The 15,799-nt window shown below is 36.0% G+C and overlaps 1 protein-coding gene across 1 annotated transcript in view; it reads right to left on the bottom strand.

Annotated features, from left to right (window-relative positions):
* The window catches only part of cfap74 (cilia and flagella associated protein 74), a gene marked incomplete at both ends in the record, with an annotated part of 80,539 nt that extends 68,134 nt beyond the window's left edge, over window positions 1-12,405 (bottom strand). Inside the window, 8 exons of the mRNA XM_079827412.1 lie at window positions 1,960-2,062; window positions 2,210-2,320; window positions 4,665-4,838; window positions 5,615-5,719; window positions 5,802-5,896; window positions 9,320-9,473; window positions 12,095-12,173; window positions 12,333-12,405. Coding sequence (XP_079683538.1) covers window positions 1,960-2,062; window positions 2,210-2,320; window positions 4,665-4,838; window positions 5,615-5,719; window positions 5,802-5,896; window positions 9,320-9,473; window positions 12,095-12,173; window positions 12,333-12,405 — 894 coding nt within the window. The remainder of the gene's footprint in view (window positions 1-1,959; window positions 2,063-2,209; window positions 2,321-4,664; window positions 4,839-5,614; window positions 5,720-5,801; window positions 5,897-9,319; window positions 9,474-12,094; window positions 12,174-12,332) is intronic.
* Between the last annotated feature and the right edge of the window lie 3,394 nt (window positions 12,406-15,799).

Raw genomic sequence — 15,799 nt, 5'->3', positions numbered from 1 at the left:
ATGTAGTAACACCCCCATGGTATTGTGGAAGAAATGGTCAAATGTTTTTTTTTTTACATTATTCATCTCAGGGTTCGTACAACCTTTTGAGAGTGAAAGTCAATTACTTTTCAAGTGTTTCACACTTTTTCCAGCACTTCAAAGCTCTAAATATTATCCAATTTTAATATTATTTTTAATGTGATGATTTTTAAAACTGAAAGTGTAAAGGTGCTGAAAAAAAAGAAACCACTATAACCAGTAGGTGGTGGCATAGGAACACTTATTTGACTTATTAGACATTTCCACTCCTTAATATATGGAAAAAAGTAGGAAGTCACAAAGTCTCATGAAAAACCAAAACTTTTCTTCAAATTGTGACTGGATTACACAGAAAACAAGTAAAGAGTGTTCCTTTTAGTTCAGTATGATACTATAGAAGAACAATAGTACATTTAATAAGAATGGAATATTACAATTTTCCTTATAATAATTTGTTTTTTGCACATTACTGTTGTTAATAAAAGTTCTTTTTTTCTGCATAACAATTCAAGCTCAGCGCTTCACAGTTACATTTCCAATAAACAAACATGTACTATCATTAGTAACTGCACTTATTAACAAAACAATGCAAAACAATAGTAATTTTAAGATTAAATTAACCTAATGATACATTTTCCTCCGCTGGTGCCACTGCTCTCAAATGTCAGTCTGGAGCCCTGTATTAGTCTGGAGCCCTGTATTAAATAAAATATTTATTTGTAATACAGTGGAAATTAGTAGATTTGGTTAGCATGTTGATTTACGGTGTGCGCCCCTACATTTTCTGGTTGTGCCCCTAAAATTTTCAGTTTGGGGCCACTGAGCTCCTAGTGAAAAAAGTTAGTCTGGAGCCCTGAATAGGCTATTTTCTGAGTCCACCCAAATGTCTGCCTTGCCCACCCAATCAGAATTTAGGAACAGGTAGTGTTAATCTGTTTTTACGATTTGTGCATTGATTAAAAACAATCTGAGGTGGACTCTGTGTTCATAGTTTTGATAAAGGGCTGTAAAATGTCTCAATCACAAAAATAAGACATTTGCAGTATTTTTTCCTATATCAACAGAAAGTAACGGCACGGCGCATTATTTGCACGCTTCAGTCTGAAGCAGAAATATTTGTTTCTGTATTGTAATAAGTTGTATTCGTGAAAATGTATCTTGTATCTTGTAAATGTAAATGTACAGCTCTGAATTGATTTTCAATTCATGCCAAGTTGAAATTAGCTAAAAAAAACTAAAACACGCTCATTTAAGAACGTGCATTTATTGCATGGACAGAGCTAGAACGTAATGTATGTGTTTAGTTCAGTACTTCATTTGCCTTCTTTGGCTTGCTGTGCTGTTAAACTGAAAGTGGCAAACTTAAATAACAGCACTTAAATAACAATGCGCTATTTCACTTTTAATCAGGTTAGGGCCACACAGGACGTGTTATTGCGGTTAAAACGCGAATTTGATCGCCCCGTTTATAAAGCCACGTCATGCACGATACTCTGCAAAACTATGGCCGTGAGATGGGAGCGCTACAGTTAAACACGTCTAGGGTTCTGTTTACATTAAAATCTATCTATCTATCTATCTATCTATCTATCTATCTATCTATCTATCTATCTATCTATCTATCTATCTATCTATCTATCTATCTATCTATCTATCTATCTATCTATCTATCTATCTATCTATCTATCTATCTATCTATCTATCTATCTATCTATCTATCTATCTATCTATCTATCTATCTATCTATCTATCTATCTATCTATCTATCTATCTATCTATCTATCTATCTATCTAGTGTATCCTCCCACCCACCCAACCAACCCCCACCCCACACACACACCCAAAAAAAAAAAAAAAAAAAGCCCAGCTAGGACATCTGCCAGCCCACCTTTCTATAGGTGCCTATAACCGGGCCTGCTTACGACTGATTGACTGTACCTGATTGGCAGCGAAACTGGCTTTAAGTGTCAATGCTGCTGTCTGCCTCTTCTTTATTAGCTCCTTCCTCCTCTCTTCAGCCTCAGCCTCTTTCTGTTTCATCCTACAACACAAGTGCTCTAAGAATCAGTTTTATATTATCTTCTTTTAAATATACACTTTATTAGACTAGGAACTAACATGGAAGCAGAAAATTGAAAGTTGTAATTCAACTAAAAAGTTTTACAAAATGTGCATGAGCATGTATGACCTGTGTAGAGTCTGTTTGAGGTAGACAGCTGCTTTGAGATGGCTAGCGAGAGCCTGTTCCTGTTGTTTCCTGTGAACTTCTGCCTGCTCTTGTAAAACCTTGTCACGTTCACTGTCAAATAGAAGATTACATAAATAACACTGTTGCCTGAAAGATTTGAACAAACATTAAGAGATTTTCAAGCGGTACTCGCCCACGTACAACTCGCAGCTGTACTATTGGGGTTCTAGCTTTTTCCATTCTTCGTGCTGGTAATAGGTTAAATACTCATTACTTTGTGTCAAGTTATTAAGATAATTTTGAGGCAGGAGAGTCAGATATGATGAGACAATTACTTAAATTGTTCTTTTGGCAAGGAAAAATAATAAATAGCTTCTACTCCATTGTAATAAACTCCTCACTTTGGATAAACCTTCAAATAAATTTAAATATGTTCAAATGTGTTGCATTGCCTCCTTTGGAATATCTGTGATTTTTCCCCCCCGCCTATTTTTACCATCCATCAGGTGAAAAATCAGCAATAAGTCTAATTGTGACATGATTTAGAGTGTTAACTCTTTCCCCTCCAGCGTTTTATTTTAAAAGTTGCCAGCCACCTCCAGCGTTTTTGATAATTTTCACAAAAATGTCATGGCCCCCAGAATATTTTGTTGTATGAATATCTGAACATGCAATATATTAATAGAAAGAACAGACCCTCTGCTTTTAAACAAAAAAAGTTTTATTCTAGCTTCATGCATTCTTTTTATCAACACTTTAATGTAAGTTTCAGAAAAAAACAACATTTTCTACAAAAAGCTGAGAAAACGTGCTTTTGTCAAACACTTCATCCACATCTGATTCAGAACGATGATCAAACACAGATGGAGTAGATCGAGTCCATCAACACCCCTAATGCTTGCACAGTCCTAGAGCTCGTCCTGGGTCGACATTTGATTTATATGCTGTTTAATGTTGGTGATCGCATTATTTTACATATGCATATGATTACATATGAGATCGCTTGTTTCTGCCTTTTCTTCACCTGCGTTTTGATCAGGAGATTCTGTACTCTTTCAGTAGATGTGTCATAGCACAATGAAAACATAGAAAATCCATGTTTGGTGGGGAAGCGTTTTCTCAAAAATAACGGAAAATTCAGTGTTTGGAGGGGAAAGAGTTAATTCCTGAGAAATAATGTTGATAGTTGAAATCGATACACAAACAAACACCCCCCTGTTTTCATTGCCCCGTCCCCAATATAAAGAACAAGCTATGCAACATAAGCAATCACTACACTAACAAACAGCTATAGTGCAAATATGGATGAATCAGCGGTGATTCAACAACAGCATATTTGTTATATAGCAAATACCAATGTTACTCACGTATCGAGCAGGCCTTCCCGCTCTTTAACGTCTCTCCAGCGCTGGAAAGCTGTTCCAGTATTAAAGGGATAATTCTCCCAAAATGAAAATGACCCTATGATTTACTCCCCCTCAAGCCATCCTAGGTGTATATGACTTTCTCCTTTCAGACGAATACAATCAGAATTATATTAAAAAAATGTCCTGGCTCTTCCAAGCTTTATAATGGCAGTAAATGGCAGCCCAAAAAAGTGCATCCATCTATTATAAAATTACTCCACACAGCTCCGGGGGTTAATAAAGGCCTTCTGAAGCATATTGATGGTCGAATCGTTTGTGTAAGAAAAATATCCATATTTAACATGTTATTAAGTAAAATATCTAGCTTCTGGTAGACCGCCTTCCGTATTCAACTTATGAACAAAGTGTAACGCCTCTCGCAGTTCAAAACGCATACGCTACGTCCGACGTCATTGACGCGCCAGTTACGCTTTTTATGTAAGCTGAATACAGAAGGTGGCCTTTATTAACCCCCCAGACTCGCAATTATATTCATGTGACCATTAACTTAATATTATCTCAGCCATCTCTTTCTGTAAATGTTCCGCTTGCTCACTCTCTCTCCTCCCTATAATGAGAGGTTACTGATTGGCTACAAGAGTGTTATGGTGCTCGGTAGAATGGACCAATCCACTTCGTTTTTTCTCTTATTTCCGTAGATAGCCAGGACTATGTGCAAACACAATATTTTTTCCAGCACACACACACAAAACAGACATCTAACAAATATTCCCAAAATTTAAATTTTGGATGTTGATTTAAATTTTCAACAGCATTTCTCAGAAATCGCTTACTGCATCTTTAACCCTCTGGGGTTCTTCGATCATTTCTGACCCAAATGTATTTTTTTTTAAATGTTAAAAATCGTAGCTTCCTTGGAATGGTCCGAAACTTAGTGACTTTATTGGTACTTGGTATATGAACACCCCAAAAAATTGGGGACAGGATTTGAAAAGTCTAAGTGGTCGTAAAAAAATAGGGGGTTATTTGTCTTTGCTCCAAGAAAACTGCAGTGGATGTGATAAAAGCATTTTATATGAAACTCTTACATTTTGTCATGTTGTGCTTTGTGTCTACGTTGTTTGATAACGCTCTTCTCTCGCTGGAGTCTGAGCTTCTCTTTCTTCTTGTCCTGAGATTGGACGTTCTTCTCCTCCAGCTCAAGCTCCTGACGCAGAGCCAAGAAGTGCCCCAGTTCGACCTCCACCTGACACAGCTCCAGCCTGAGAAGAAGGGCCAGTTAAACTCTACATCCCCAACAACAACTTATTAAAGGCTTTCTGTTAGGCAACCATGATTTGTAGATTATATCATGCCATGTCAAATTGGATTTTACTGGTTTGAATGAAATAAGAGTTTGATGAACTATGTAGAAATACTGTAAAAATACACAACTCAAGGCTTCCTGCCCAATCCACAGAATATTTACTAAAAACAAAACAGCAAAGAATAGAACATTTATGACATCAAACCCATGACCTCAAATATTCAATATTCGATGTCAGGGTGAACAACATGAACCACCATACTGGCAGAGGTACTTTAGTAGAGTTTTGCAATATCTTTACCTTACTTGAGTAATGACTTTTTCTGTTGACTTCACTACATTTTTACACATCACTAGTACTTTTTGAAAGTGTTGCTGGAGTAACTTTTGAATTAAGTGAATTTTCAAAGAGCCACTTGACTAGAAAATGAAAGTGTTTTTTGACATTGGATGCATGTAAACCTTTTGTAGGAGACTCCAAAACAAAACGAGGAAATTTTAAAATAGCATAATAAAAAGGAGCTTTAAGAGAATGTAACATTTTAAATAAATGAACAGGAGAATTTCCTCCATTGCTTGCTGACGAGCAAAACAACCATTATAATTCCAGAAGTTTAAAGCTGAGATAAAAATAAAAGAAATAATCACAATAAAAACATATATCAAGTATCAATTAAATACAATAAAATCAACAAGTATTAAGTGTAGCATTATTGTAGATATGAAACTCACTCATGCTCTCTCAGGATCATGACTAAATGAGCACCCAGATCTTCTTCCGCCGTCAGCTCGGCACACATACGCTTGTGCTGAGCTCGTAACCGGAGCACGGCCACACTACACAAAATAAAGCTGAATTACAGACTTCTATCTCTTCTTCAGGGACATTCCTTCTCAAAATTGTAATTGTTTTTTTTACCTGTTCTCAGCTTGTTTCTCTCTTTCTATATCCAGCTCAATCTGGTCTCTGTTTTCCTCCAGCTCAGCCACATGAAGGTGAAATGCTTTTAGTTCCTCCCTTGATGAAAATACATTTTGTACAAACTCAGATTTCCAAATACATTTCGTACAAACTCAGATTTCCAAATACATTTATTCAGAAGCTAAAAAATAATTGCGATCTTCATTTAACAAGTCACTGAAAATGTTGTATTTGATCTTGCGGCCAACTGATTTCAAACTCTCATTTGAAAATGACTAAACATTTTCTTAATAAGCATTGATTGTTTTTTATTGTCTTGTTTTTCAGGGACAATATCTAAACAATACATGATTATATTTTGAGTTTTAATCTATTTTTTCTTTTTCAGAAAGATGCGGTGCTTAAAGGATTAGTTCACTTCAAAATGAACATTTCCTGGTATTTTACCCCCGTCTCATCCAAGATGTTTGTGTCTTTCTTTCTTCGGTCGAAAAGAAAATACTTTTTTTGAGGAAAACATTCCAGGATTTTTCTCCCCATCATAGACTTCCACGACAACCAAAATATTGAAGGTCCAAATCAATGCAGTTTCAAAGGAAGGGCTTCAGAGGCTCAGCACGATCCCAGACGAGGAATAGGGTCTTATCTAGCCAAACCATCGGTCATTTTAAAATAAAATAAAAAATGTATATACTTTTTAACTTTAATTGCTCATCTTGCGCTGCTCTGCGGCTCGCCAGTGATTGCGCAATCTCGTTGTAAAGGTCACGCTATACGTAGGCGGAAGTACCGCCCCAAGCGAACGTACGAGGACTAATACAAAACACCCTTTACCAAAAACACTCCATCTTTAAATAACACTCCACTATAGATAGACGTTTTTAGTGCGGCGCGATGGACGCGATTCCGCCTTATTTGCGCGAATGACGTTTTTTGTGCATTCACACGTTTGAAGCGAATTCGCGTCTGACACTCGAGTTGAAATTTTTTTAACTTTGCCGTCAATTCGCGGCGCGTTAACCAATCAGGAGCCTGTTTGCTGTTGTCACGTGGTAAAGTGACGTGATGAGAAACCCCGCATATTTTAAAAATACTACTATTGTGTCACAAAATGTAGTTTTAATGTAGTTGTTTAAAGCTCAAATCTGTGGTTTATTTATAAAGAGAGCGCCTATTTAAAAAAATTATCTTGCGTTTTTGGAGTTGTGAGATCCAGGCGATCATCGGACACTCAGCGCTCATTAACCCCGGCGAGAGCAGCCTTTCCTCGGGCCAGGCTCTGATGTCCTGTAGTGGTGCATCTTGTGTAGATCTAACGGGCGATCTTTGGTCTCATGAATCTATCATTTGTTGTCTGCCAAATCGTTTTAACTGAGGGTAAAGAGAAGTTTCATAACTTTATATTTTAAGGATATTTAAATATACATGCAGTGAAGATAATGTAGTGCGTTGCCTGGACCACATTTGTGTGGCTATTAATGTTTAATATATATTTTTAACGAAAATGAAAAGAGGCAGAGTGGTGTTTTTATGACATATTTCTCCTGGAGCACCTTGAGCGCGCGTCTATTTCGCTTCAAACACTCGATTTATTGAATGGATTCAAAATGTTCAAGCATCCAACTAGACGCGGTAGACACGATTTTGACGCTCTATTCGCGTTTGGTGTGAACGCAACATTACTGTTTTCGAATCCATTCAGCCGATCTCCGGGTCTGGCGGTAGCACTTTTAGCATAGCTTAGCATAGATCATTGAATCTGATTAGACCGTTAGCATCTCACTCAAAAATGACAAAGAGTTTCAATATTTTTCCTATTTAAAACTTGACTCTTCTGTAGTTACATCGTGTACTAAGACCGACGGAACATGAAAAGTTGTGATTTTCTAGACAGATATGGCTAGGAACTATACTCTCATTCCTGCGTAATAATCAAGGAACTTTGCTGCCGTACCATGAGTGCAGCGGTGCAATGATATTACGCAGCCCTGAAAATAGGCTAACTTCCGTCAACATAACCAACGTGACAACCTGCTTGCACAGGGAGCGTGCTGGGGACTATTTTCAGCACTGCGTAATATCATTGCGTATGCTGCACTCATGGTACGGCAGCAAAGTTCCTTGATTATTACGCAGGAATGAGATATAGTTCCTAGCCATATCGATTGATTTTCCGTCGGTCTTAGTACACGATGTAACTGCAGAAGAGTCCAGTTTTAAATATCGAAACTCTTTGGTCATTTTTTAACGAGATGCTAACGGTCTAATCAGATTCAATGATCTATGCTAAGCTATGCTAAAAGAGCTACCGCCAGACCCGGAGACCGGCTGAATGGATTCGAAAATGGTAAAACTCAACTGTTTAACTTTAGGGGAGTTGGAAAATGAGCCTATTTTCAAAAAAGTGGCGTGTTCTTTAACTTCAAAATCATCCAACATCGTTCTTTTACCTTTTTTTTGCTAAACTGCATTTTTGCTAATTAGTCTTCACATGTGCGCTTTGTAAACACGGGGGCGGTACTTCTGCCTACGTATAACGTGACCTTTCTGATGTGATTACGCAATCACTGGCGAGCAAGATGAGCAATTTAGGTTAAAAAGTATAGAAATTTTTTATATTTATAATTGCGTTACTTAGTTACTTTTTATGAAAAGTAATGCATTACGTTACTTTTGCGCTACTTTTTCTCAGCTGGGCTGGGCTTGTTTTTTTGTTTTGTTTTTTATAACAAAAAAGTTATATTTTTGTGCAAATGTAAAGACCTCTTCATACCAAAATTGAAATAATAAGCCTCAGACTGAGGTAAAAATGCAAATTCACGCATGTACAGTAGAGGGCGCAGCTCAAACAAACCTTTCAGCTGTGCAGCCATTCTAGATAATGGAAGAATAGGACGCAGGAGGAAAAAGTTTTACCAATAAAAAAGGTAGATTTAAATGCATACAAATATTAGTTTTTTTTGCCCTTCCATTGAAACTGCATTGATTTGGACCTTCAACAATTTGGTTGCCATGGAAGTCAATGGTGTGGAGAAAAATCCTGGAATGTTTTCCTCTAAAAACGTAATTTATTTTCGACTGAAGAAAGAAAGACATGAACATGAGATGGGGGGTGAGTAAAATATCAGGACATTTTCATTTTGAAGTGAACTAATCCTTTCATCAAACTCTCAAACATTCTTTATATACAAAATAGAATTACAGATTGATTTCTTATGTTTTAGCTGAAATATGACCTCAACGTTTCATTCAGTTTTTCTCTGCTTTACCCAAATGCTGTGCATGCACAGTTTTAAATGAAGGCGTTCAGCGTGTGTTTACAGCTTGAATGCTCTGAACTGCTCAGTCCACCTACCTAACAGCTTTTCTACAGCATGTGCTCACACACCATGATGTACAGTTGAAAACATAGTGGGAGGCAGAGATTCACAGAGTATGAAAACCTTTCCACCCTGAGAGGTTGAGGCAGATTTATCTTATGGGAAGGGTCACGTTATAACATTAAATGAGGATACAGACCTGGCTTGTAGCAAATTCAGTTTCTTCTGCTGGTAAAAGGTGTCCAGTTGCGCCAGAAACTTTTTCAGCTTGAAAATGCGGTTCTTGTCAGTGTATTGCTTCTCCCCACCTGTGTCAGCTCCATCTTCACCATCACTCACTTCCCCTTCCCTAGACAAGAGCCAGTAATAGATTTACAAACATTTAAACATGTAGTGTAAGAAAGAAATTCATTCAGGAAATATGTATTCAATTGATCAAAATTAGCATTAAAAGGGTCCTATGATGCTTTTTCCCATCTGTCTTCAGTGTGTGATGTTGCTGTTTGAACAAGAGTTATTTTCTCTATCAGTGTCAGTGTTTCTGAACTCCCTGAAACGCCTCCATTGTAGTCTTGAGTTTTCTTCCAGGAACCAACACATCACAATATTCCTCATTATAATAATTCATACACAGAATAAAGGGGCGGGGCCTGGTTGAGTTAGTTAGTAGTGTGTTGAAACTGGCGGTTATGATAAGGGCCGGGACATTTCCCAAACACCAATCAAAACATACTGCTCCAGCCGACCAATCAGAGCACAGTGTGCTTTTCAGAAGGAGAGGCTTCATAGAGACAGGAACTAAACAGAGCGTTACTGACAGACTGGGAAGAGAGGAGCCGCAACAATGGAGAATATGAGGACATTATCAACATTAAAGCAGGAAAACCTGCTCTAGCAGAGCACAAACACAACATCAAGACTTTGAAAGAGCATAATAAAAAGAATTTTACATTGTTACATTTTTTTGTAAATGTAAATTTTAAATAAATGCTGTTCTTTTGAACTTTCTATTTATCAAAGAATAAAACAATGTTTCCACAAAAAATCTGAAGCACTACAACCGTTTTCAACATTGATAATAATCATAAATGTTTGTTGAGCGTCAAATCATCATATTAGAATGATTTCTGCACTGCAAAAATGCTTTTCTTACTTAGTATTTTTGTCTTGTTTTCAGTCCAAATATCTAAAAAATCTTACATTAAGAAGCATTTACTAGACAAGCAAAAGTTGTTGTCTTGTTTTGGGGGAAAATAACTCAAATTTAAGGAGTTTTTGCTTAAAATAAGCAAAATAATCTGCCAATGGGGTAAGCAAATGTTTTCTGTTTGAATTAAGATTATTTTTCTTACCCCATTGGCAGATTATTTTGCTAATTTTAAGCAAAAACTCCCTTAATTTTGAGTTATTTCCCCCCAAAACAAGACAAAAACTTTTGCTTGTCTAGTAAATGCTTCTTAATGTAAGATTTTTTAGATATTTGGACTGAAAACAAGACAAAAATACTAAGTAAGAAAAGCATTTTTTCCAGTGTGAAGGATCATGTGACACTGAAGACTGGAGTACTGATGCTGAAAATTCAGCTTTGATCACAGGAATAAATTACATCTTACAGTATATTAATATACATAGAAAACAGTTTTTATAAATTGAGGTAATATCTCACATTATATATATATTTTTTTTTTTTACCAAATACAGTGATTTACTCCCCCTCAAGCCATCCTAGGTGAATATGACTTGGAAGCTTGGAGGAGCCAAAACATTTTTTAATATAACTCTGATTGTATTCGTCTGAAAGAAGAAAGTCATACACACCTAAGATGACTTGAAGGGGAGTAAATCATGGAGTCATTTTCATTTTGGGTGAACTATCCCTTTAACCTGATATTGCAATACTTTGAACTTTATTGAACATTATTTGTTCAATTATTGTCATTCAACTTTGTGGTGAAAATTAACGTGATAAAATATGTTTTTAAAAATCAATATTAATCAAATAAGTAAAAAAATTTAATCAAATATGTTTATAAATAATAAGTTGATGAATGCATCAGATATCTTTTAACAATTCATTCTTTTATTTCTCCACATCCATAAAGACACCAGTCTCAGTTTGTAGCTTCTGTGATGAAAAATAAATCAAAATGAATCATTAACATGCATTACAGTTTTTTAAGATTGCTTAAGCACAATATAAAAAACAAGGCTCATTTGGTCAAAACACTACACACAATTCTCACATCCACACACACAAGTAGCTGAACACCTCAGTTCTTTTGCAAAATGAAACACTTTCAAAATTTTACAATAATTTAACAAAACCCAATTTTGACACTGTATGGCGCACACATGGTTCATACAATCTGATTCTGTTTGATTCATTTACACACTGCTGTTCTCAATCTTAAACACTTGTAAAATGTCTACTTTTCTAACGATATAACCTGGGTTCGATTTTTTTTTCAGAGATATTGTTAGAGTGAAGTATATGAATATATTGACCAAACACTACACACAAGACCAGTACTGCATATTGAAGAAAATATTTATTTCTTTCCACATTGTAAAATCATTCGATTCATTCATGCATTTTCAAAGGTTTGTTTTTTTATATCTGCTGATGTTGGGCTGAACTCTCTGTCCAGTCTCTCTCAATGTCAACCCATGGGTACAGTACTCATGGTCAACCAAGGTTGAGCGAATCGCATCTGATAAATTTGATGCCATCTTCTTTGTCCACGTCCTACTCCAGTCTACCTCTTCCTCCCCCCCTTCCCCTCTCTTCCCCTCTCTACCCCTCTTCCTCCATGGGCTCCCCCTCTCATCCTCACTCTTCCTCTTGCTGCAACATTGCCTTCCTGATTGTTGAGTTTACAATTAAGCACCTAAGTGTCTACACACCTGATGGCTGTGTTTGATTAATTGGTTTATATGGGTTATATAATTGGAAAAAACTGTAACACCTACCACTCAGAGCTGTCAAACCCTGTGGACCAATCAGGGAAGTCATCCTCAAACCTGAAGATGTCATCCTCAGTGCCTTCCTCTAAAGGAAATAGAACATGAGGCATACAAAAGTGAGTGAGTGTGTGTAGTGAGTGTGTGTGTGTGTGTGTGTGTGTGTGTGTGTGTGTGTGTGTGTGTGTGTGTGTGTGTGTGTGTGTGAGTGTGTGTGTGAGTGAGTGTGTAGCCTACATGTCTTTACCTTCAGTGTGTGTGCCAATACTCTGAGGCTCATGTTCAGTTGTAGGTGTTGAGAGATCAGCACTGTTCGCCATACCCTCGTCTCCACGTGACCTTTTTGTCCTACTATGGAAGTCAATGGGTGCCGTCAACTGTCTGGTTACCAACATTCTTCAAAAAAAATTGTCTTTTGTGTTCAACAGAAGAAAGAAACTCACACAGGTTTGGAACAACGTGAGGGTGAATTAATGATGACAGTTTTAATTTTGGGGTGAACTGTCCCTTTAAGTAAAAAAAACAACAACACTATTTTTTAAATGTTCTCTGAAAATCCAGTTTATTAAATGTTTTAAAAAGTTTTTTCTTGGTTATGCGAATCATGCAACATCATGGGAACGTTTCAGAATATTTGAAGAATATTCAAAAGTAACAAGTATAACAAAAACAAAACAAACAACATTTTTTTTTAAATGGAAAAGTACTTTGTACTAGCTGTTTTATCTGATGATGAAACTAAATATTCCAAGGCACTCGCGTGGTTAAACTAAAATGTAATAAATATATAAAACAGCCAGGCTGTATCAGGATTAACGTTAGCCGTCATATTTGATACTAACGTTAGTTACTTTCCCATGAAGTCGTGTTTAGCAGCCTAAAGATCCTCGATTATTTATCTGGCTAACTTAGTTCTCTTATAAAAAGGGAACGCATGCACACGCGTGATATCCACAGACTTTAAAAGCTATTCGTTTGACAGAATTTGCATACATTACCTACTTTTCCCTGTCAGCTTCTGGCGTCTTGAGTCACAGCGTGAGGGAGCAAGCCTTTTGTTGTTGTGTTTTCCATGGCAACAGATTGGCGCCGAGCTGTATCTTGGGAAATGTAGTGGCTGTAAGTAAACAACATGCGTGTGTTGTCTTGTGAGTCAAAGAGCTGATCATATGAAATCGAAATGGACAATTCTTGTTTTTTTTAAGGACTATTGCAGTATTAGAAATCTTCTCTTCTTCTAGAGAGTGTGCGCGTGTGAGTTTATGTGTGTGTGTGTGTGTGTGTGTGTGTGTGTGTGTGTGTGTGTGTGTGTGTGTGTGTGTGTGTGAGAGAGAGAGAGTGTGAGAGAGAGAGAGAGAGAGAGTGTATGTGTGTAGTCTCTCTCTCTCTCTCTCTCTCTGTGTGTGTGTGTGTGTGTTTTGTGATTTATGAGAACGCAATTTGTATAATGACAGGTATTACGACGTAAACATGAAATATGAGGACATTGCAGATGTCCTCATGTTTAAAATAGCTTTAAAAACACACTAAACGATGTTTTATTAAAAATGTAAAAATGCAGAATGTTTCCTGTGAAGGGGAGGTTTAGGGGTAGGGCTATGGGGGATAGAATGTACACTGTAAAATCCAACAGTGATTCTAACTAACACTTTTTAGTTAACTTTACTTAGTGTCTTAACTCAATTGAAAAAATCTAGTAATCTGTACTATTCACATACTATTCCTTGTTTACTCAGAAAAAACAAGTTAAGATTAATTGATTGGTTTGAGTGCCATTTTGTTAAGCAAAAAAAAAAAAAAAAATTACCATTATGGTGATAAGTGTTCACTTTGGTTGAGCACTTGGAACATTTATATTATTAAAACTCTCTTTCTGATGCAGCGATGCAACAAGAAATCACAGTTATTTGGTTTCAAAGGAAGAGAAGTAATAAATAGGTTGCTTTTAAAAGTTGACCTAGCTTCTGACTGAATAATTAACTATAGTTAATGAGTCAGAAATTAAGATCATCTTTTAAAATTAACCTATGTAATATTTTCCTTTGTCATATAATGATCATTTACAATTGTATTGCTAACACTTACGTCATAAACACCTGTGGAACTTTTAAATGAGTTGATATAATCCCTCTATATTTGTAACAAAATACCTTGCAGCTGATCATGCTTGAGTCACACACAGACTTCAACATTCAGCATGCAAAACACAACAATGGTAACATCTATGGTAGCTAAACTAAGTCAAGAGTAAACCTAAATTAAAAGATCAAGTACTCTCTACAGTTCTTTTTTAGCCACTAGAACTCTTGTGTAAGTGAACTATACTAATTAAGCATTTGTTAGCACAACATAATATTCCTATTTCACTTTACTTGGTTTTTTTAAGGCAATCGGTTTGCATGCTTTTTTCAAGTCTAACTAATTCGATTTTACAGTGTACAGTTTGTACAGTATAAAAACCATTATGTCTATGCAATGTCCTTACTTAGATAGCTAAACAAACCTGTGTGAGAGTGTGTGTGCGTGTGTGTTTTGTACAAGTTATAACAACTGAATAATTGAGCTCAGCATTTCTGTCCTGTAATATTCTATTGTGATGAAATGAATAGCCTACATATTCTCATATTCTCTTCTTCTCTGTATTTCCTCCTTCGGCAGCCACAGACTCCCAGAACAACAGCACAAACAGTGTTTATTATTAAATACCTTTCAATATTTCAATAGTCACATTTTCTTATGCGACTAAATATTCAGCTAGTCCTGCAAGTCATTTACTAGAACAAGAGCTTATGCAATCAATGTCACTGAACGCAGCATTACATCATATAAACTCATGGCCATTATATATGTCAGCCAACATCACAAAAACATCAGACAGTAAACTAGAGTAAGAGTGCGTGAACAAAGACCAATCTGTGGGTAGAATGTGTGCTTGTTTGATGCCTTACAAACCTCTTCATAAGAAGCATTAATACAGATGACAGTAAAGCAGGGCTGATGTTACATAAGAACATTGTTTTATCGTGCGAGTGCTTGTGTCCTCCACGAGCGGAGGATTCTAATCTGATGTGAACGAAGAGGAGGGATCCGAATCATTCCAACGAATCGGTTCGTTCGAACGGCTAGTTTTGCTGAACCGATTCTGTTCCCACTTTGTTTTTTTTGTTTTTTGCTGGTACATTGACATTTGTCTTTGTCCTGTATTTTATGTAAACCTACAATATTTTTTGATATAGCCTACCTATCGTATTGATTGTATTTGAAATAACGTTTGATGATCATTGCGATGTGTAAGGGAATTATTTTGATTAAAGATGATGGGATTTCTTCAATAAAATGTTGTTTTTACTCCTTGGATCAGTCTACCAAAGTATGTTTTATACAGTAGCCAGTTATGGAATTCCAAAGCTGACATTATCATAAATAAATAAATATACAAATAAATGTAAAAAAAAAAAAAATTATATATATATATATATATATATATATATATATATATATATATATATATATATATATAAATAAATTAGAGTATTTATACTTTTATTTCCTCATGTATGTATGATTGTATTTTTTCCCACATTTAAATGCAATAAATAGGCCTAGATGTAGAAAAACATTTATGTGGAAATAAATAAATGTAGACATAAACTCAAATATACATAAACAAATGTTGAAATAAATAAAAGTGGAAATAAATAAATTGAAAATAAA

Source organism: Gobio gobio (genome assembly GCF_949357685.1).
Source record: "Gobio gobio genome assembly, chromosome: 10".
NCBI classification, from domain to species: Eukaryota; Metazoa; Chordata; class Actinopteri; order Cypriniformes; family Gobionidae; genus Gobio; species Gobio gobio.
This window is presented reverse-complemented; position numbering and strand designations above follow the sequence as displayed.